Here is a 22214-nt window from a genome sequence, read left to right as displayed (position 1 = left end):
GTTTTTGTAAAATCTTTTGAGAAATATTGCAGAGCGTGAGCCTCCGTTCTGTCATCGTATTATACATACACTAATAGATTTGTTTTCCTATTTATGTCAATACATTACATTTGTATACATTCTGGATCTAATGCAGGCCCTGCACCAATCATCAATGCTGTGCAGGTCTTCCTGCAATTCGCTGCAGCCTTCTTGCGTTGTTACCTCTCCATAAACTCTATCACTGGCGAACGAGCTTCAGAAGACGCTTTCTACTAGATCATTTCTACATATTATAAACATGAAGGTCCTATAACATATATTATGTAATGAGTTCCTGACGACTTCTACTAGATCATTTATACACAGTGTAAACAATGGAGATCCTATACCATATACGAAGGTCATTCAATAATTAAAGGAACAAATTGGTCTGGGGAAAAAACAGTTAGTAGGGCAAGTTTGGTACTTTTATGGCTTTAAGTTGGCATCACTGGGATGAGTCCTGATCAGCTAATGTATAACACTGTTTTGTTTATAGCCTAAAAAACACATTTCAAGATGGCGAGTCCGCTTGAAACGTCCACATTAGTTGAACAACGTTCTGTTATTCGTTTTTTACTTGCTGAAGGCGAGAAACCAGTGACTATATAGAGTAGAATGTCTAAAGTTTATGGTGAAGGTTGTATAAATCGTGCAAATTTTTACAAGTGGGTAGAGCAGTTCAAAAATGGTCGTGACTGACGAACACCGTTCTGGCCGACCTGTTTCAGTTTCAACTCACTCACTAGGAAGTCTAATTGATGACATTATTCCTGCCGACCGCCGTGTGACTGTGGAAATGATAGTTGATAAGCTTCAAGTTAGTACTACTACAGTTTATAACATAATTTGTAACAAGCTGAAGTACCGCAAAACACGTGCAAGATGGGTCCCAAAGGAATTGACACGGCTACACAGGGAAAGAGGGTTGAGAGTGTGCGCAGAGCTAACGTCATGGAAGAGAAGGTGAGCACTTAATAAAGTCTTAACTTGTGATGAAACTTGGGTTCACTATTATGAACCAGAATCAAAAAGACAAAGTATGGAGTGGAAGCATACCAACTGACCTGTCAAGAAAAAATTCAGAACCTAAGCATCAGCAGGAGCACTCACGCTGACGGTGTTTTGGGATGGTGAAGGGCCTGTTTTTGTAGTTATCTCGAAGAGCAGCGTACAATGAAGAGAGACTTCGTGGATCTGAGAGGAGAGGTATAGTTCTCCAGCAAGACAACGCAAGTCCTCATATTGGTCAACTAACCCGTGAAACCATCGACAAAATGGGCTGGGAAGTACTACCTCATTTCCCGTACAGACTTAAGTCTAGTGATTTACATTTCTTTGGTGCACTGAAGGAGGCATTACGTGTGAAGAGGTTCCAGTACAACGAGGACGTGAAAAAGTTTGAGGGAAATTGGTTCAAACATCGAGATAAAGAGTTCTTTGCAGCCGGAATAAAAAAGCTTGAAGCCCGTTGTAACAAATGCATAAATGTTCAAGGGGATTATGTTGAAAAGTAGGAGGAGTTTTGTTTTGTAAAAATAAACGCCTTTCTCTCCCAGACCAATTTGTCTCTTAAATTATTTAATTACCCTCGTATTATATACACCAAATTTCGTCGGGAATCAGTGTACCTATCAGTAAAAACGGAATTAATAACTGTACAGCAGTTTACGAGAGTGGCTTTCATATACAGGGTGGTCACAAACAGCTCGAAAAGCTTGTGAGGGTGTTGCAGCGTAGAATGTGTCGAGAAATAATCGTTGAGAAAAAATTCGATAACTGCGTCATTTCCGAGTTAAATAATATTGCAGTTAGCCAGCCAAGCCGTTGAGTGTGTCAGTTTAAGCAGCCTGTCAGAGAGGATGTCGCCAAACATGTTCTTCGTTTGCTTTCCTAAACATGATCAAGAGAGCAACACAAAAATTGGCCACGGGACGGCAGTAAGGCTCGAACCAGAGCAAAAGGCTGAGCAGTCTCTTGAGGTATCATCTATGCTGTGAGAACAACTGACGCTAGTTGTATCTGGTGGGCCTCTTGAATCTGCGTGCACGACGGCCTGAGTGTCTAACTTCAATGCCAATTAACCCGGAAATGGTGCAAGTTACCGAATTTTTTCTTAACAGTTATGTCTCAACACAACATGCTCAGCACCACTGCTACAAAATACTGAGACTATTTCTGGTCACATTGTACATGTGAAATGTTTATGACACGTGAATATGCAGGCAAAACCACGGGCAAAACACTCCTTCTAAGCTCCTGGTTACATTTCAACCAACATCAGTACAGACATAACTTACTATCTGGGAAGAAATACTGCAGCGGTAACAAACAGCAACTTCTTATTATGGTTTGGGTGGTAATGAGGAGGGAGAAGTTGGGGAGGAAGTGATAAGCGGAGATGTGGAAAGGAGGATATGAAAACAGATATGGGGGAGGATGAGATGGACAGAAAGAAGGGGAAAGGATATGGACAGAGAGAAGGGGGTAGGAGGATGTGGTGTGCGTACTGTAAGACCTTCAGTACACACACCATCAGATTATTTGACTTGTCGCTCTAACGAAGTAGGCGAGTGTCAGCAATATGTCTCGTGGTCTTATCGTGGCGTGTTTATCTGCTGCCATTAGGTCAGACGATAGAAATGCCACCTGCATGCTTCGAGTAGCAGATTGACGGTGACCAACTTTAAACAGAACTTGATTAATTTTCACACAATTTATTAAAATAATAACAAGCATAAAAATTACTTAACTTGGTTCTGGATAGTATTTACAATTGACAATCTGAAGTTCCTTTGGTATTGGTACTTTAATGTTATTCTCACATATATCTCTGATACTTGACAAGAGTGTCTATACATTTATCTTCATAGCTATGTACAGGAATATGGTAATATTATTAGGCGCAGACTGAAACTTGACTATAGACTGGTACAGACAAAGGTAGAACTCGTACAGACTCGTACAGACTAATGCAGACTGGTACAGACTGGTGCAGGCAAATGCAGACTGGTACCGACAAATGCAGACTGACTAATCGGAGGTCTGTACACTCGTTACAGTACCTCGCGCATTCATGTATCACTGCGTGAGTGTGATCCGCGAGGAGAAAAGGTTCTGCGTTAGCAGCAGTCCTCATTGTCTGTGTTACATATTAATACGCGGATCGGCGGAAGCAGAATTTGGTCCGTCTCTATGGCAGCACCATGTCGTAGTGCTTAGCGGGGCGCGCTCTGGTGGGAAAGTTGTGTACGCGCTGACTACACAGAACTACGTACACCACAGAGGAGATGGACAGAAATAGGGGGGAAGGATATAGATGGGGAGAGGAGATAAGTGGGAGAAGAGGATATAGACCTGGATGGGAGAGGAGGGGATGGACAGAAGGGGATGGACAGAGGCGGAAGGAGCAAATGGACAGGGGGAGGGGGAGAACCAGATGGAAAGAGAGAGAGAGAGTAGGGGTTGAGTTTCAGTCGGACACAAACAGGCAGGTTGAGAAGGATAGAAATGGCGTGGGGCGAAACAGGTGGGCAATGAGAGGGAGAGAAGGACACGGATGAGGGAAAAGGATGTTGGCAGAGAGAGAGGGGAAAGGACGAGCTAGAAGCCTTTTGTTGTGACTCAGCAGTCTTTTGAATGCCTTGATACGGCTCGCCATGAATTCCTCTCCTGGCCAACCCCTTCATTTCAGAATAGCACTTGCAACCTAAGTCCTCAATTATTTGCTGGATGTATTCCTACCTCTATTTTCCTCTACAGGTTCTACCATCTACAGCTCCCTCTAGTACAATGGAAGTAACTTCCTGAGGTCTTAACTGATGCCCTACTCTCCTGTCCATCCTTCTTGTCAGTATTTTCCGGATGCTCCTTTCCTCACCGATTCTGTGTACAACCTTCTCATTGCTTACCTTATCAGTCCACCTAATTTTCATTATAAGTCTGCAGCAACAATTTCAAGTGCTTCAATTCTCTTCTCGTTTTTCCATAGTTCACGTTTCACTACCATAAAATGCTGTGCTCTAAACGTGTATTCTCGAAAATTTCTTCCTCAAAGTAAGGTCTTTGTTTGATACTAGTAGACTTTGTAAGAGGTCCACGATTAAGGAATCTGTTGCTAGCACACTCGAGCAGATGTAATTTCGATGGATTGCTCACGCGCTGCCTGTGATACGTAAGCTATAAGAGAATCTCAGACCAGAGAGCAGTGTTGTCAGCAGTAGGAAGTGTGTAGCAGTAGGAGTAAGTAGTAGCTAGCAGTCGTGTGTGTGGAGTTGGCTGGGCCGGTCGTGGGGAGCGATGGCGGGGCGTGAGCATTGTAGTATAAGGTAAAAGCAGCCTCGTGCATATGTAGTATTGTTATATCAAGTCCCATGTAAATGCTTTAATAATAATCTTTCTTATAAAAAAATTAACTTTTGATAATCATTCACCTCAATTTAAAGAATTTACTAATTTCTCCAAGCCATGGTCATCCCGATCATTTTAAAGAAAAATCAGTTGTTTCCTTTTATACACGACAAATCTATCGGCCAGCGTTGCACTCGGCTGTGCCAGAACAATTTCTTATAGGAGCTGATATATATATGCTTTATCCGGCGACCCTATTGAGGTAAGGATTTTCAATTTGTTCAGAATGATCTTTAAGGGCCATGACGCAGCACTGGTGACGTCCAAAATTTACCAGTTTAAATTCACAGTCAATTATTGAACGGTTATAAGTGAGCCACATTTTTATTATTCCTATGTTACGGAATAATAAACTGTTGGAAGGTTAAGTTGAACGTGAATGAAATAAATAATTATATTGTTTTTACTGTTGCGAGGTTACGGAATTTCTTTTGTGGCGAGGTTACACTAAATGTCAATGCTATAATTATATTTTTTGCTGTTGGGAAGTTATTATAAATACGAGGTGCGGCTAGAAAAAAACCGGACTGATGCTGGAAAAAACATTTATTTACAATTATTTACAATTTCATGTTATCTCCTTCAATGTACTCTCCTCCTCGGTCTCTACACCGCTCCATACGAATTTTCCACTGTTCATAGCAATGCTGCAGATCATTTTCGGTAAGTCCATACATTACTTCCGTCGCTTTTTCTTTTACTGCTTCAACAGTCTCAAATCTAGTTCCTTTCAAAGCTGACTTGACTGTAGGGAAAAGAAAAAAGTCACAGGGGGCCAAATCAGGTGAGTAGGGTGGATGATCTAAGATGGGAATGTTGTGTTTTGCCAAAAACCTCTTCCCTGACAACGCACTGTGAGCTGGGGCATTGTCTTGGTGAAGGATCCACGACTTTTTTCTCCACAAATCGTTCCGTTTTCTCCGTACTCGCTCACGTAGTGTAGCCAGGACGCTAATGTAGTAATGCTGATTCACTGTTTGTCCCTCTGGTACCCAATCAATGTGCACAATCCCTTTGATGTCAAAAAAAAAAACAATCATCATTGCCTTGAATTTCGATTTTGACATTCGTGCTTTTTGTTGTCGTGGAGAACCAGGAGTTTTCCGATGCATCGATTGGCGTTTAGTTTCGGGATCGTAAGTAAAAAACCACGATTCATCGCAAGTAATAACATTTTGTAAGAAGGTGGGATCACTTTCAATGTTTTCCAGGATGTCAGAACAAATCATTCTTCGGCGTTCCTTCTGTTCAATTGTGAGACACTTTGGAACCATTTTTGAACACACTTTGTTCATGTTGAAACTTTCATGAAGAATCTGCCTAACACTTTCCTTGTCAACTCCTGTTAACTCAGACACTGCTCTGATTGTTAAACGGCGATCTTGTCGAACAAGTTTACCGATTTTTTCAATGTTTGCATCAGTTTTTGCTGACAATGGTCTGCCAGTGCGAGTGTCATCACTGGTGTCTTCGCGGCCATCTTTAAATCGTTTAAACCACTCAAACACTTGTGTTCGCGATAAACAATCATCGCCGTACACTTGTTGTAACATTACAAACGTTTCACTTGCAGATTTTCCTAGTTTGGAACAAAATTTGATGTTAACACGCTGTTCTTTCTGTACACTCAACATTTTCCGACGCACAGACAAAACGTCAACTACTTAAAACAGACGCCACGGGCAGACTGAGTGCAGGAGGCAGATGAAAGTCGAGCAGTAGGCGGAGCGAGAGTCACGTGACAGGCCACGCGACTTTCAGCCTTATTGCATTCGTTTTATTGTTTCACCAGTACTAGTCCGGTTTTTTTCTAGCCACACCTCGTATTATTTATTCTGTGGGGAGGTTACAACTTCTATGGACCAGGAATGCCCTTTTTGCCAGTGGTAACAGAATTCGAATAAATGGACATCTGGGCAACTCCGGCTGCTTCAGGTATTTCTTTAATAAAGTCCTCGAGTTCGAGTGCATCTCGTGTGTCTGTCACGTCATGAACTGGAAATACAGTTACTTTTGAAAAGGAACTGCCTGTGCCTCGATATCGGCCGGATGTTAAAACCTAATTTTGTAAGCGAAAATGAGCGCTCACGCTGGAGTGGATGGAAGAGAAGGGGGAGAATGAGCACGGCGTGCCAACCCTACGCGATCTGCGGTCTTGATTTTCAGCCCTAACAGTTTGCACGGAGACTTCACGCGACGTATCATGTGTGCCACCGCTTGCGGCCACGATAGAAAACTTGTGATATTCAGATTATTTAGCATTGCGAGCACACAGTTTAGGTTCACCAAGAATATTATTGTAAAATAGCTTGCGCACATGGCAGAGATTTGTGAAACAGTTCACTGGTAGGAACGGTGTGCGACATATTTTGATGAAGAATCAAGGACGAGCGAATGAAACGTGGTGCTCACCTTTCCCAGTGCAGCTGTCGGCGACTTCAATGGCAGCCGCCTTCTTCTGCGGTTGGTTGTCCAGTTCAGGACAGTGGTTGATGTGGTCCTTGAAAAGCTCCGCGTCGTACTGACCGTCAGAGTTGAGCTGGAAAACGACACAATTTAAAGAATGTTGCAACTGTGACAACGTAGCGTGTAGGAAAATCATAGAGACACTTGGAGAAAAGAGAATTGTATGTACGAATATTGCCGGCCGGTGTGGCCGTGCGGTTCTAGGCGCTTCAGTCTGGAACCACGTGACCGCTACGGTCGCAGGTTCGAATCCTGCCTCGGGCATGGATGTATGTGATGTCCTTAGGTTAGTTAGGTTTAAGAAGTTCTAAGTTCTAGGGGACTGATGACCACAGATGTTAAGTCCCATAGTGCTCAGAGCCATTGGAACCATTTTTTGTACGAATATTAAGAGCTCGGACGGCGAGCCTGTACTGAAGCAAGAAGAGAAGTCTGAAAGGCGAAAAGGAAGACAATATTATGAAAAGAGAAGAGGAAGAATTGAAGATGACATGAGAGATACGATACTTCGAGAGACGAAGCAAGACCGCTGGAGTAGACGACGTCTCCTCAGAATTACTGAGATCCTTAGGTGAGTTAACCACGACAAAACTATTCCATTTTGTATGCAAGATATATCAGAATGACGAAATACCCCCAGACGTACAGAAGAAGGCTGTAATTTCAATTCGAAGGAAGAGGGTTGCAGGGAGGAGTGAATATTACCGAACCATTAGTTTACTAGGTCACGGTGGCAAAATAGTAACACCAATTATTTACAGAAAATGAAAGAACTGGTAGAAGCCGACCTCGGGTAAGAGCAATTTCAGTTCCCGAGAAATGTAGCGACGCCCAAGACTATACTGACTCCACGACTTAACTTAGAAGGTAGACTGAAGAAAGGCAAACTTATTGTTATAGCTTTTCCAAATTTCGCGATACCTTTCCACAGCTTTGACTTTGAAATTGTAAAGTGAAAGAAATGAAAAGGAAGCAGTAGTTGAGAAGTAAGATAAGGTATGTAGCCTCGCTGCCATGCTGTTCAAAATGTACGTTGAGCTAGCAGTACATGAAAACGGATGAATTTGGAAATGGAAGTCCAGTTTTACGGGTAGGAAGTAAAAAGTTTAGGGCTTGCAAATGACATTGTAACCCCGTCAGATATGGCAAAAGGCTTGGAAGAGTAGTTGAACGGAATGGACAGTGCCTTCAAAAGAGGTTGTTAGATGAACTTCAATAAAATCAAAACAAGGCTAATGTAGTGCAACAGAAACAGATCAGGAGATGCTGATTGAACTAGATCAGAAAATTAGACATTAAAAGATAATGCAAGAGTCGTTCTATATTTTTGCAGTAAAATAACTCGCAATGCAAGAATTAGTGATCAATACCAACAATACAAATAAATCAACAACAAAGAAACATGCAGGGTAATTCAGCTCCGCCCAAATATGTGGTTTATGCAACCCATAGCACCTTCAAAAAGTTGGCGCGAGATTTTCCTATTCCCTCGTTCGTTATGCACAAACTATTAGTCCTACAGAAGGAAACGAACATGAAATATTTTTAAGAAATTTAATGTGGTTCAATTTTGTACTGGGATACGTTTTTGCTGAGGGCACAGTTCTCGAGTTCTTCAAGAAATGGCGTTTACAGGTCCCTTTTGTACGTTTTTCTTGAACAATTTAAAAGCTACGAGCATTGAAGTACAAATTTAACCACACAACTGGCCATTAAAATTGCTACACCACGAAAATAACGTGCTACAGACGCGAAATTTAACCGAGAGAAAGAAGATGCTGTGATATGCTAATGATTAGCTTTTCAGAGCATCCACACAAGGTTGGCGCCAGTGGCGACACCTACAACGTGCTGACATGAGGAAAATTTCCAACAGATTTCTCATACACAAACAGCAGTTGACCGGCGTTGCCTGGTGAAACGTTGCTGTGATGCCTCGTGTAAGGAGGATAAATGCGTACCATCACGTTTCCGACTTTGATACACGTCGGATTGTAGCCTATCGCAATTGTGGTTTATCGTATCGCGTAATTGCTGCTCGCGTTGGTCGAGATCCAATGACTGTTAGCAGAATATGAATCGGTGGGTTCAAGAGGGTAACACGGAACGCCGTACTGGATCCCAACGGCGTCGTATCACTAGCAGTCGAGATAATAATAATAATGGCGTGTCACGAGGGCCTCCCGTCGGGTAGACCGCTCGCCTGGTGCAAGTCTTTCGATTTGACGCCACTTCGGTGACTTGCTCGTCGAAGCAGTCGAGATGACAGGCATCTTATCCGCATGGCCACGTCTCGATCCCTGAGTCAACAGATGGGGACGTTTGCAAAACAACAACCATTGGCACGAACAGCTCGACGACGTTTTTAGCAGCATGGACTATCAGCTTGGAGACCATGGCTGCGGTTACCCTTGACGCTGCATCACAGACAGAAGCGCCTGCGATGGTGTCCTCAACGACGAACCTGGGTGCACGAATGGCAAAACGTTATTCTTTCGGATGAATCCAGGTTCTGTTTACAGCATCAGGATGTTCGCATCCGTGTTTGGTGACATCGCGGTGAACGCACATTGGAGGCGTGTATTCGTCATCGCCATACTGGCGTATCATCCGGAGTGATGGTATGGGGTGCCATTGGTTACACGTCTCGGTCACCTCTTGTTCGCATTGACGGCACTTTGAACGGTGGACGTTTCATTTCAGATGTGTTACGACCCGTGGCTCTACCCTTCATTGGAGCCCTGCGAAACCCTACATTTCAGCAGGATAATGCACGACCGCACGTTGCAGGTCCTGTACGGGCCTTTCTGGATACAGAACATGTTCGACTGCTGCCGTGGCCAGCACATTCTCCAGATCTCTCACCAATTGAAAACGTCTGGTCAATGGTGGCCCAGTAACTGGCTCCTCACAATACGCCAGTCACTACTCTTGATGAACTGTGATATTGTGTTGAAGCTGCATGGGCAGCTGTACCTGTACACGCCATCCAAGCTCTGTTTGACTCAATAGCCAGGCGTATCAAGGCCGTTATTACGGTCAGAGGTGGTTGTTCTGGGTACTGATTTCTCAGGATCTATGCACCCAAATTTCGTGAAATTATTTTTTCTGTAGGGCTATAATTTTTGAAGGCGTTGTGGCTAGCATAAACTCACAGATAGTGACAGCTGAATTATCCCGTATATTTCATAAGATGTAAGAAAATGTATGGAAATGTTTCCACTGTCATTAAAATCCAAGTAATTTAAAAATTCTCATTTGTCCTTATCAATAAGGCCTAAAATGGAGAATTTGTGGATCCTTTCTTCATTTTTACTTAAGAAAAATACAACACATTTGGTTGTGTTTTGACAAACACTGATGGAAAAAAAAATCCCAGCACCAAGGATGAATTGTGTGAGAGAAATGAAAGTTGGTTTTCGTGTTTCTGTATCTTAACGATGATGTCTATTCCAATCGCGTAACACTGGTGCTATGAGGATGCAAATCATGTTTGCTTTAAATATACACTGTAATGATCGTGAGCGTTATTTACCCTTGAGATTGGGCATGGTGGGTTGTTGAAAGCTTTGAGACGACAAAGATGCCATTATCAACAGGTCACTGAGTTTGAACGAGGCCGTGTTGTAAGACTGCAAGAAACTGGGTGTTCCTTCTGCGACACTGCAGAAAGATTTGGCGGAAACGTATCCACTGTACACGAGCCACTGTGTGGTCGCAAGAGGACCGGACTCCGAACGACCAGGAGGCACTGCCGACGGGAAAGACCGCCGCCTTCAGCGTAGCGCTCTGGCGCATCGTACCGCCCGTGCAGGAGCAGTCGGCGCCACAGCAACACAATGCTCTTGCTCCTTTTTGAGATAGAATTGGAAGGAGGATCAGCATTGGTCGTATTTTTTTTTATTATCCGCAAAATCGATTTTCGGTCACTTAGTGACCATCCTCAGTGCTGTAATATACAATTAAAATTGGTAGGCACTGGCATCAACAAGCTTAGAAAGTTTATGTGATCGCTCTAAGCTTGTTGATACCAGTGCCTACCAATTTTAATTGTATGTTAGAGCACTGAGGATGGTCACAAATCGATTTTGCGGATAATAAAACAAAAAAAAAAAAAAAAGATACAACCAATGCTGATTCTCCTTCCAATTCTATCCACTATTTGATCGTGGTGCACAGAACACTCCACGGGGTCGCCAATCAATCCTTTTTAAGAGACAGTCTTCACTCCTTCCGTTCTGATCATGCAAGCGTAGAAAAGATGTGGAATGATTTCAAAGAGGTAGTATCGACAGCAACTGAGAGATGTACACCACGTAAATCAATAAGTGATGGTACTGACCCCCCCATGGTACACAAAACGGGTCAGATCGCTATTGCAGAAGCAACGAAAGACGCATGCAAAATTTAAAAGTACGCAAAATTCCCAAGACTGGCAAAGTTTTGCGGAAGTTCGAAATATAACGCACAAATCAATGCGAGATGCTTTTGATAATTTGCACAACAAAACTCTGTATCGGAATCCGGCAAAAAATCCAAAGAGATTCTGGTCATACATAAAGCACACCAGTAGCAAGACCCAAACAATACCTTCATTGCGTGATAACAACAGTGAAGTCACTGATGACAGTGTCACTATAGCAGAGTTACTAAACACGGTCTTCCGAAACGCCTTCACCAAAGAAGACGAAGTAAATATTCCTGAATTCCATTCAAGAACAACTGCCAAGACGAGAAACATAGGATATCCTCGGTGTAGCAAAGCTGCTTAAATCACTTAATAAAAGCAGGGCCTCCGATTCAGATTATATACCAGTCAGGTACCTTTCCGAGTATGCTGATACAATAGCTCCATATTTATCAATTACGAGGCCTGTTCAGAAAGTAAGCTCCGATTGATTGCCAAATTGAAACCACAGTGAACATCAGAAATGTTTTACTTGTAACAATTAGCTACACCTTTCAGCTACTTCTCTACGTAGTCGCCGTTCTGACTTAGACTTTTGTCATAGCGTTGTACCAACTTTTCAATAGCCTCATCATAGAAGGCAGCCGCCAGTGCTTTCCGCCAATTCTCCACGCTGGCCTACACCTCGTTGTCTGTGTCAAAATGTTGTCTTCAAAGACAGCGGTTCATGTGACCAGAGATGAAACTCAGGGGGAGACAATTGCGGACTGTATTGTGGGTAATCTCACATTTCCATTTGAAAACGATGCAGGAGCATCTTCATTGCCCCTGCAGAATGCGGCTGAGAATTGTCTTGAAGAAGAAACAGCACGACAGTTATGTAATGTTAGCTGCATAGCTTCAGGCGAAATTTCTCACCAGGCCCTCGTACTTGGCGGCAGACACTATTTTCTAGACATCTTTACGCACTCACTGCGAGCTCAGGAATGAGAAGAGCGACGTGATGCTAACTGGGGTTATCCTAGAGACACTACCCAACACATCTGTGCAAAGCTTTATCGGATTTTCATAGTCGTTTCCATTTCGCGACCGATTGGAGCTTACTTTCTGAACGCCCCTCGTATATACAACCGCTCGCTCACAGAAAGATCCGTACCTAAAGACTGGAAAATTGCTTAAGTCGAACCAACATCCAAAAAGGGAAATAGGAGTAATCTGCTGAATTACGGGCCCATATCACCAACGTCGATTTGCAGTAGGGTTTTGGAATGTATACTGTATTCGAACATTATGAATTACCTCGAAGAAAACGATTTATTGACACATAGTCAGCCGTTCAGAAAATATCGTTCTTGTGAAACACAACTAGCTCTTTATACTCATAAAGTAATGAGTGCTATTGACAGGGGATGTCAGATTGATTCCGTATTTTTAGATTTCCAGAAGTCTTTCGACACCGTTCCACACAAGCGTGTTCTAACCAAACTGCGACTGTATTCGTGATTTGCTCCCAGAAAGGTCACAGTTCGTAGTAGCAGATGGAAAGTCATCGAGTGAAACAGAAGTACTCCTAATACCCGGTGTTCCTCAAGAAAGTGTTATAGGCCCTCTATTGTTCCTGATCCATACTAATGATATAGGAGACAATCTGAGTAACCGTCACAGATTGTTTGCAGATGACGTTCTCAATTACTGTCCTGTAAAGTCATGAGATGACCAAAAGAAATTGCAAAATGATTTAGATACCTGTATGGTGCGAAAAGTGGCAGTTGGCTCTGAATGAAGAAAAGTGTGAAGTTATTCACATGAGTACTAAAAGAAATCCGCTAAATTTCGATTACGCTTTAAGTCACACAAATCTGAAGGCTGTATATTCAACTAAGTACTTAGGGATTACAATTACAAATAACATAAATTGCAACGATCACATAGGTAATGTTGAGGGTAGAGCAAACCAAAGAGTGCTATTCATTGACAGAACACTTAGAAGGTGCAACAGGTCTACTGAAGACTGCTTACACCACAGTTGTCCCCCTATTCTGGAGTATTGCTGTGCGGCGTGGGATCCGCATCAGGTGGGACTGACAGATGACATCGAAAAAGTACAAAGAAGAGCAGCTCCTTTTGTATTATCGCGAAATAGGGGAGATAGTGTCACAGACATGATACGTGAATTGGAGTGGCAATCATTAAAACAAAGGCGTATTTCGTTGCGACGGGATCTACTCATGAAATTTCAACCACAAGTTTCCTCCTCCGATTGCGAACCCGTTCTGTTGGCACCTACATAGGGAGAAAGGATCGTCACGATAAAATAAGAGAAATCAGGGCTCGTACAGAAAAAATTAAGTACTCGTTTTTCCTGCGCGCCGTTCGAGAGTGGAACGGTAGACAGACAGTTTGAAGGTGGTACACTGAATCGCCGGCGGCGGTGGCCATGCGGTTCTAGGCGCTTCAGTCCGGAACCGCGCGACTGCCACGGTCGCAGGTTCGAATCCTGCCTCGGGTATGGATGTGTGTGATGTCCTTAGGTTTAAGTAGTTCTAAGTTCTAGGGGACTGATGACCTCAGATGTTAAGTCCCATAGTGCTCAGAGCCATTTGAACCATTTGAATACACTGAATCCTCTGCCAGGCAGTTTATTGTGAGTAGCAGAGTAATCACGTGGATGTGAAACCTTATGGGATTTAACTGCTAAGGTCATCAGTCCCTAAGCTTACACACTACTTAACCTAAATTATCCAAAGGACAAACACACACACCCATGCCCGAGGGAGGACTCGAACCTCCGCCGGGACCATCCGCCCATTCCATGACTGCAGCGCCTTAGACCGCTCGGTCACGTGGATGTACGAGAGTTATTCGGAAAGTAAGGAACGATCGGTCGCGAAATGGAAAATACAGGGAAAATCTGATGAAGCTTTGCACAGATGCGTTGGGCACTGTGTCTAGAATGCCCATCGATTGCATCATGTCGCTCTTTTCAGTTCTGAGCTCACAGTCAGAACGTAAAGATGGTTAGAAATTAGCGCCTCCCGCCAAGTACGAGGGCAGTTCAATAAGTAATGCAACACATTTTTTTTCTGAAACAGGGGTTGTGTTATTCAGCATTGAAATACACCAGGTTATTCCCCAATCTTTTAGCTACACAACACTATTTTTCAACGTAATCTCCATTCAATGCTACGGCCTTACGCCACCTTGAAATGAGGGCCTGTATGCCTGCACGGTACCATTCCACTGGTCGATGTCGGAGCCAACGTCGTACTGCATCAATAACTTCTTCATCATCCGCGTAGTGCCTCCCACGGATTGCGTCCTTCATTGGGCCAAACATATGGAAATCCGACGGTGCGAGATCGGGGCTGTAGGGTGCATGAGGAAGAACAGTTCACTGAAGTTTTGTGAGCTCCTCTCGGGTGCGAAGACTTGTGAGAGGCCTTGCGTTGTCATGAAGAAGGAGAAGTTCGTTCAGATTTTTGTGCCTACGAACACGCTGAAGTCGTTTCTTCAATTTCTGAAGAGTAGCACAATACACTTCAGAGTTGATCGTTTGACCATGGGGAAGGACATCGAACAGAATAACCCCTTCAGCGTCCCAGAAGACTGTAACCGTGACTTTACCGGCTGAGGGTATGGCTTTAAACTTTTTCTTGGTAGGGGAGTGGGTGTGGCGCCACTCCATTGATTGGCGTTTTGTTTCAGGTTCGAAGTGATGAACCCATGTTTCATCGCCTGTAACAATCTTTGACAAGAAATTGTCACCCTCAGCCACATGACGAGCAAGCAATTCCGCACAGATGGTTCTCCTTTGCTCTTTATGGTGTTCGGTTAGACAACGAGGAACCCAGCGGGAACAAACCTTTGAATATCCCAACTGGTGAACAATTGTGACAGCACTACCAACAGAGATGTCAAGTTGAGCACTGAGTTGTTTGATGGTGATCCGTCGATCATCTCGAACGAGTGTGTTCGCACGCTCCGCCATTGCAGGAGTCACAGCTGTGCACAGCCGGCCCGCACGCGGGAGATCAGTCTTGCTTGACCTTGCGGCGATGATGACACACGCTTTGCCCAACGACTCACCGTGCTTTTGTCCACTGCCAGATCACCGTAGACATTCTGCAAGCGCCTATGAATATCTGAGATGCCCTGGTTTTCCGCCAAAAGAAACTCGATCACTGCCCGTTGTTTGCAACGCACATCCGTTACAGACGCCATTTTAACAGCTCCGTACAGCGCTGCCACCTGTCGGAAGTCAATGAAACTATACGAGACGAAGCGGGAATGTTTGAAAATATTCCACAAGAAATTTCCGGTTTTTTCAACCAAAATTGGCCGAGAAAAAAAATGTGTTGCATTACTTAATGAACTGCTCTCGTATGAGCGCCTGGCGAAAGATTTCGTCTGAAGGTATGCAATCAACATAACATGACTGTCACGCGGTTCGTTCTACACGACAATTCTCGGCCGCTCTCTGCAGGGGCAACGAAGATGTTGCTGCAGCGTTTTCGATGGGAAGTGTTTGATCACCCACAATACAGCCTGTAATTGGCTACCCCTGAGGATCATCTCTGCTCAAGTGAACCGCTGACTATGAAGATAATATACTGACACAGACAACGAGCTGCAGTCCAGAGTAGAAAATCGTCGAAAAGCACTGGGAGCTGTCTTCTATAACGATGGAATTGAAAAGTTGGTACAACGCTATGACAGATGTCTAAGTCTGAGCGGCGACTGTGTAGAGAAGTAGCTGGAAGGTGTTGCTAACCGTTGCAAATAAAACAGTTTTCGTTTTCACTGTGTTTTCCATTTCGCGGCCTATCGTTCCTTACTTTCCGAATAGCCCTCGTAGATGTAGATATAGATGAGCTGTCACAGATCGGTTATTTGAAGGACGGCTTCGATCCAGACGCCCTGTAGTCTGCACTCCTGACCCCAAACCACCGCCGATAGCGACTTCATTGGTGTCAGGTGGGAGCTCATTAGAGGGCAGGGTTGAGGTGTATTGTGTTTCCTATAAAAGCTAATTCTGCCTCTGCGTCAGTAATGGCCGTGTGTCGGTCAGAATGACGCCAGTTGGGCGCCTGCAGCCAACATGTCTGTGAGCTGCACACACTGGACCTACAACTGTAGTTGTGGTCTGGGGTGCGATTTCGTATGACAGCAGGAGCGCCCTCATGGCTGTCCTGCGCACCCTGACTACAAAATTATACATCTCGTTCACATACTACTGTTGCAACATCTACATCATACTCTGCAAGCTACTTAATGGTGTGTGGCGGAGGGTACTTCTTGTGCCAATAACCCAGCTGTCGAACCCTAATCCACCCGCGAATAGTGGGTGGGAAGAATGATTGTCGGTAAGCTTCTGTGTTGGCTCCACTTTTTCGTATTTTCTCCTCGTGATCATTACGCGACAAGTATGTAGGGGGAAGTAGTACGTTTTCCGACTCTTCCCTTAAAGTGCTCTCTCGAAATCTCTCTCTCTTTCCAAGAATTTATACCGACTTGCGGGGTCTGCTGGTTAATCAGATGTGGCATGTTAATTTTTAAGGGGCGGCCAGATGCCCTTTTGTTGCCACCCCGTACACCCCCGGGAGGGAATTAGTGTACCCCATCTGTCGGCGTCTAGTGTAATCAATGGAATAGTGTGAATATGTTCAGATGTCTGCGAGTCGTGTAACTGAGGCAGACGTGGGGACCAGCACAGTATTCACCTATCGGGGTGCAGAAAACCGCCTAAAAACCACATCCAGCCTGGCCGGCACACTGGCCCTCGTTAATCCGCCAGGCAGATTCGATCCGGGGCCGGCGTGCCTACCCGAGTCCAGGAAGCAACGCGCTACTGCTCTCAGCTACCCTGGCGGCTAAAGTGCTCTCTTGAAATGTCGATGGTAAATCTCTCTGTGATGCACAACGCCGCTCTTGTAACGTCTGCCAATCAAATTTATTGAGCATCTCCGTAATGATCTCGTGAGGAAAAGTGCCGCGCTTCGTTGGATCTTCTCTATCTCTTCTATCAGTCCCGTCTGGTAGGTATCCTAGATAGATGAACAATACTCAAGAGTCAGTCGAACAAGCGCCTTATAAGCCATTAACTTCGTGGATGAGTTAAATTTCCTTAAGATTCTTCCTATGAATCTGAGTCTGGCCTCTGCTTTCCCACTATTTGTTTTATATGGTCATTCCACTGAAGGTCGCTCCAAATAGTTACTCCTAGATGTTTTACGATTAATACTCTTTCCGAAGGGAATGAGACAGGGTTGTACCCTTTCCCCGATGTTATTCAATCTGTATATTCAGCAAGCAGTAAAGGAAACAAAAGAAAAATTCGGAGTAGGTATTAAAATCCATGGAGAAGAAATAAAAACTTTGAGGTTTGCCGATGACATTGTAATTCTCTCAGAGAGGAGCAAAGGACTTGGAAGAGCAGTTGAACGGAATGGACAGTGTCTTGAAAGGAGGATATAAGATGAACATCAACAAAAGCAAAACGAGGATAATGGAATGTAGTCGAATTAAGTCGGGTGCTGATGAGGGAATCAAATTAGAAAATGAGACACTTAAACTAGTGAAGGAGTTTTGCTATCTGGGGAGCAAAATAACTGATGATGGTCGAAGTAGAGAGGATATAAAATGTAGACTGGCAATGGCAAGGAAAGCGTTTCTGAAGAAGAGAAATTTGTTAACATCAAGTATAGATTTAAGTGTTAGGAAGTCATTTCTGAAAGTATTTGTATGGAGTGTATCCATGTATGAAAGTGAAACATGGACGATTAATAGTTTGGACAAGAAAAGAAGAGAAGCTTTCGAAATGTGGTGCTACAGAAGAATGCTGAAGATTAGATGGGTAGATCACGTAACTAATGAGGAGGTATTGAATAGGATTGGGGAGAACAGAAGTTTGTGGCACAACTTGACTAGAAGAAGGGATCGGTTGGTAGGACATGTTCTGAGGCATCAAGGGATCACCAATTTAGTATTGGAGGGCAGCGTGAAGGGTAAAAATCGTAGAGGGAGACCAAGAGATGAATACACTAAGCAGATTCAAAAGGATGTAGGTTGCAGTAGGTACTGGGAGATGAAGAAGCTTGCACAGGATAGAGTAGCATGGAGAGCTGCATCAAACCAGTCTCAGGATTGAAGACCACAACAACAACAACAACAACTCTTTCCAAGGGTTTGTGGCCCGCTCGATCGCCAGATCTGTCGAATCGAGCACGTATGGGACATTGTCGGACTACAACTCCAACGTCATCGACAGCCAGCATTATCCGTCACTGTACTGGCCGACCAGACGCAACAGGCATGGGACTCCAACCCTCAGACTGATATCTGGCGCCTGTATAGCACAATGTATTCACGTTGGCATGCTTACATTCAACATTCTGGATGGTAGACCGGTTATTAATGTACCAACATTTCACAAGTGCAATAGCTTACTTCGTACTTACACTAACTTGTGATCTTGCAATATGTTACCTGGACAAATGTATTGCCCAAATTTCATTACTCTAAATTTTTTCCGTCGGCGTATGAAAATGTAATTTATCTTCTGATTACAGACTCAGTAATATTCTGAGAGATAAAGCAGACGCAACGTATAACGGCGTAGAGAGTGCGGAAGTCGCTTCACTGTCTTCTGTTAAATGAGCGTTTTTTTCCGTTTACTGATCGCATATTCTGGAGATATCCGGACGGAGTGCATTAGTCGGAAACACCAACTTACTCGTCAGTTAGCTGCGTCCGCTTGCGCGGTCTCTATGCTGCTGCTGTTGTTGTTGTCGGACTCAGTCTGAAACGTCGTTTGATGCAGCTCTCCATACTAGCCTGTCTCGTGTAAGTATCTTCGTCTCCACATATCTACAGATGTTTGCTGTACTCAAGCTTTGATTTACCTCATCTAATCCCTTCCCCCCCCCCCACCCGCCCCCGCCCCCTCCCCCCACACACCCCCGGCATCATACCTGCCCCCATTCACAAATTTATTATTGTTGGTGCCTCAGGAAGTGTCCTACAAACCAGCCCTCAATTTTAGTCAAGTTGTCCCATAAATTTCTTTCCTCCCCATTTAGATTCAATAACGCAACCCATCTACTGATCATATCTTAAACATTCTTCTGTCGCATCACATTTTGAAAAAGTTGCTATTCTATTCTTACCTGTTCATCGATGACATACGACCTTGATATAAAGGTTCACTCCAACCAAATACTTTCAGAAAAGACTTCACACCACTTAAATTTATCTTCTGTGTTAAAAAATTTCTCTTTTCTTGAAATACTTCCCTTGCTATCGACAATTTCATATGTTATGTCCTTTCTACTTCAGCCAGCCTCAGTTATGTTGCTGCGTAAGTAGCAAAATTCATAAACTACTTTTGGTGTTTGATTTCCTAATCTAATTCAACCAGCATTGCTGGATTCAGCTCGACTACCCCCGTTTTACATTTGTTGATGTTCCCCTTATAACCACTATGCAAGACATCTGCTGGAGTCAGCTGATCCTCCAAGTCATTTGTCGTCTCAGACAGAACTGCAGTGTCATCATCAGCCTCAGAGTTTTTATACCTTCTTCCAGAAATTTTATTCCTTTTTCGAATTTCCTGTTAGTTTCCCTTATTCCTTGCTCAGTGTACAGATATGCTGCAGCTACACCTCATTCCGATCTCAACTACCGATTCCTCTTGATCTCTTTCGGCGCTTATAACAGCCGTTTGATGTCTGTGGAACGTGTAGACAACTTTTCTATCCCTTTATATTATTATCTCTGCTGCGGTGAGAATATCAAAGAATGTATTCCAGTCAATGCAGTCAAGTTCTTTGTCTAACAAAGGACTGGGAGCCCTATGTGTACTGTAGGTCACGTGGGGACCGAGGCTCTGCCTGTCTCACATTTGCTCGGTCTGCCGACCCGTCCGCTGAGCTGGTCTGTCCGTGAGTGGGCGATGAGCGCGTGGAGGCGTCCAGGGTCCAGGTCTGTCGTTTCAACTGGAGATGCAGATCTAGTGGCTCTGCACAAAAAGAGGCACTGTAGTGGTCTATCGTGAGAAGCCCTCAAAAATTAATGGGACAGAAGAGAGGGCTAAACATTCTCAATATCAATTATGCAATTGCATAATCGACAGTACCTCTAATCTGCTATGAAACGACATTTCAACTTCATGCAGAACGTGTTTAAAGATTTAGTTGATGATGAAAGAGTAAAAAATTACGATAGACAGATGGGGCTCGTCGAGAAGCACTTTGCGCTAAATGTGCAGGCATGGAGAATGTGCAGGAATTGATAGTACGAATAATAACGTGAAACTTCTTGGCAGATTAAAACTGTGTGCCCGACCGAGAGAGAGCTTCTGTAAAGTGTGGAAGGTAAGAGACGAGATACTGGCACAAGTAGAGCTGTGAGGACCGGGCGTGATTCGTGCTTCGGTAGCTCAGATGGTAGAGCACTTGCCAGCGAAAGGCAAAGGTCCCGAGTTCGAGTCTCGGTCGGGCACACAGTTTTAATCTGCCAGGAAGTTTCATATCAGCGCACACTCCGCTGCAGAGAGAAAATATCATTCTGGAATAACGTGGATTCGCAAGCATTAACCTACTGCCACTTGTAACGGAACCAAACTTTTGAGTTTGAAATTTTGACTATATATACGAGGCCTGCCTAAAAAGTATCCGACCTTTGATTTTCCCGCGCAAGATAGATACGATAGCGCGGCGCCACTGTACACAGTAAACCTTTATGCGCATGCGTGAATTTTGTCCCCGCCTTCCAGCGCGTCAGTCGCTGCCTGTCGGTCGCTGAGTGAGGTGCTACACAACGCGTTCGTCGGATTACCGATTCCTTCAAGATGACTGAACGTGTTGAGCAAAGGTACTGCATCAAATTTTGCCAGGTTTGGTGATTCTCAAAGCGAAACAATTCGTAAGGTTCAGCAGGTGTTTGGAGAAGATACGATGGGTGTAACACAAATTAAAGGGTGGTTCAACTGATTCGAAAATGGCCCCACATCAGCGGAAAGTAACCAGCGTTATGGGGGGCCCAAATTGCTCGGAGTGCAGCTGTTGTTGAGAGGGTGCAAAATTTGGTGCTGGCAGATGGTCATTTGACCATATGCGAGATTGCCCGAGAGGTTAGAGTGAGTAAAGTTTCTGCACATGCAATTTTGCGTGATGCTTTGAACATGCACAGAGTGGCTGAAAAATTTTTGCCCTAGTTGTTGTCGCCGGAACAAAAAGACCTCCATTCTGATCTTGCATATGACCTTCTGGACACCACCAACACTTATCCTCGGTTTCTGAACGCCGTGATAACTGGAGATGAGTCGTCGGTATACGGGTACGACTCAGAAACAGAAAAGACAGCCGTCGCAATGGAAGCATCTCGAGTCTCCAAGGCCGAAGAAAGTGCGGCAGGTGCGAAGCAAAATCGAGGTGATGCTGACTGTCTTCTTTGATGTCCGTGGAATTGTGCATCACGAATACGCACCGGAAGGATAAACAGTGACAAAGGAGTACTATCAAGATGTCCTCCGGCGACTCCGTGACGCAGTTTGGCGCAAAAGACCAGGCATGTGGACGGCGAAAAACTGGCAGCTGCACCAGGACAACGCTCCCGCACATTCATCCCACTTGATCCAAAATTTCTTGGCCAAACATGGAATTACAGCCGTTCACCAACCTCCCTACTCTCCAGACATGGCTTCTTGCGACTTATGGTTGTTTCCAAAATTGAAGACGCCACGGAAAGGATCCCGTTTTGAGAGTAGAGAAGAGAGAATGCGAAACACGATGACGAAGCTGAACACCATTCCAAAAGAAGACTTTAAGAGGTGTTTCCCGCAGTGGAAGGATCGGTGACCTAAGTGTGTGCAAGCACTAGGGGCCTACTTTGAAAGGGATTAAGGTTCCCA

At 44.2% G+C, this 22214-nt stretch overlaps 1 protein-coding gene across 1 annotated transcript in view; it reads right to left on the bottom strand.

Annotated features, from left to right (window-relative positions):
* LOC126210440 (uncharacterized) overlaps window positions 1-22214 on the bottom strand; it is a 77804-nt gene that overhangs the window by 15079 nt on the left and 40511 nt on the right. Inside the window, exon 5 of the mRNA XM_049939672.1 lies at window positions 6844-6970. Within this exon, the coding sequence (XP_049795629.1) occupies window positions 6844-6970 (127 nt within the window). The remainder of the gene's footprint in view (window positions 1-6843; window positions 6971-22214) is intronic.

This window comes from Schistocerca nitens, chromosome 10 (assembly GCF_023898315.1).
Source record: "Schistocerca nitens isolate TAMUIC-IGC-003100 chromosome 10, iqSchNite1.1, whole genome shotgun sequence".
NCBI classification, from domain to species: Eukaryota; Metazoa; Arthropoda; class Insecta; order Orthoptera; family Acrididae; genus Schistocerca; species Schistocerca nitens.
The sequence above is the reverse complement of the archived record's forward strand: the minus strand, read 5'-3'. Positions and strand labels throughout refer to the sequence as shown.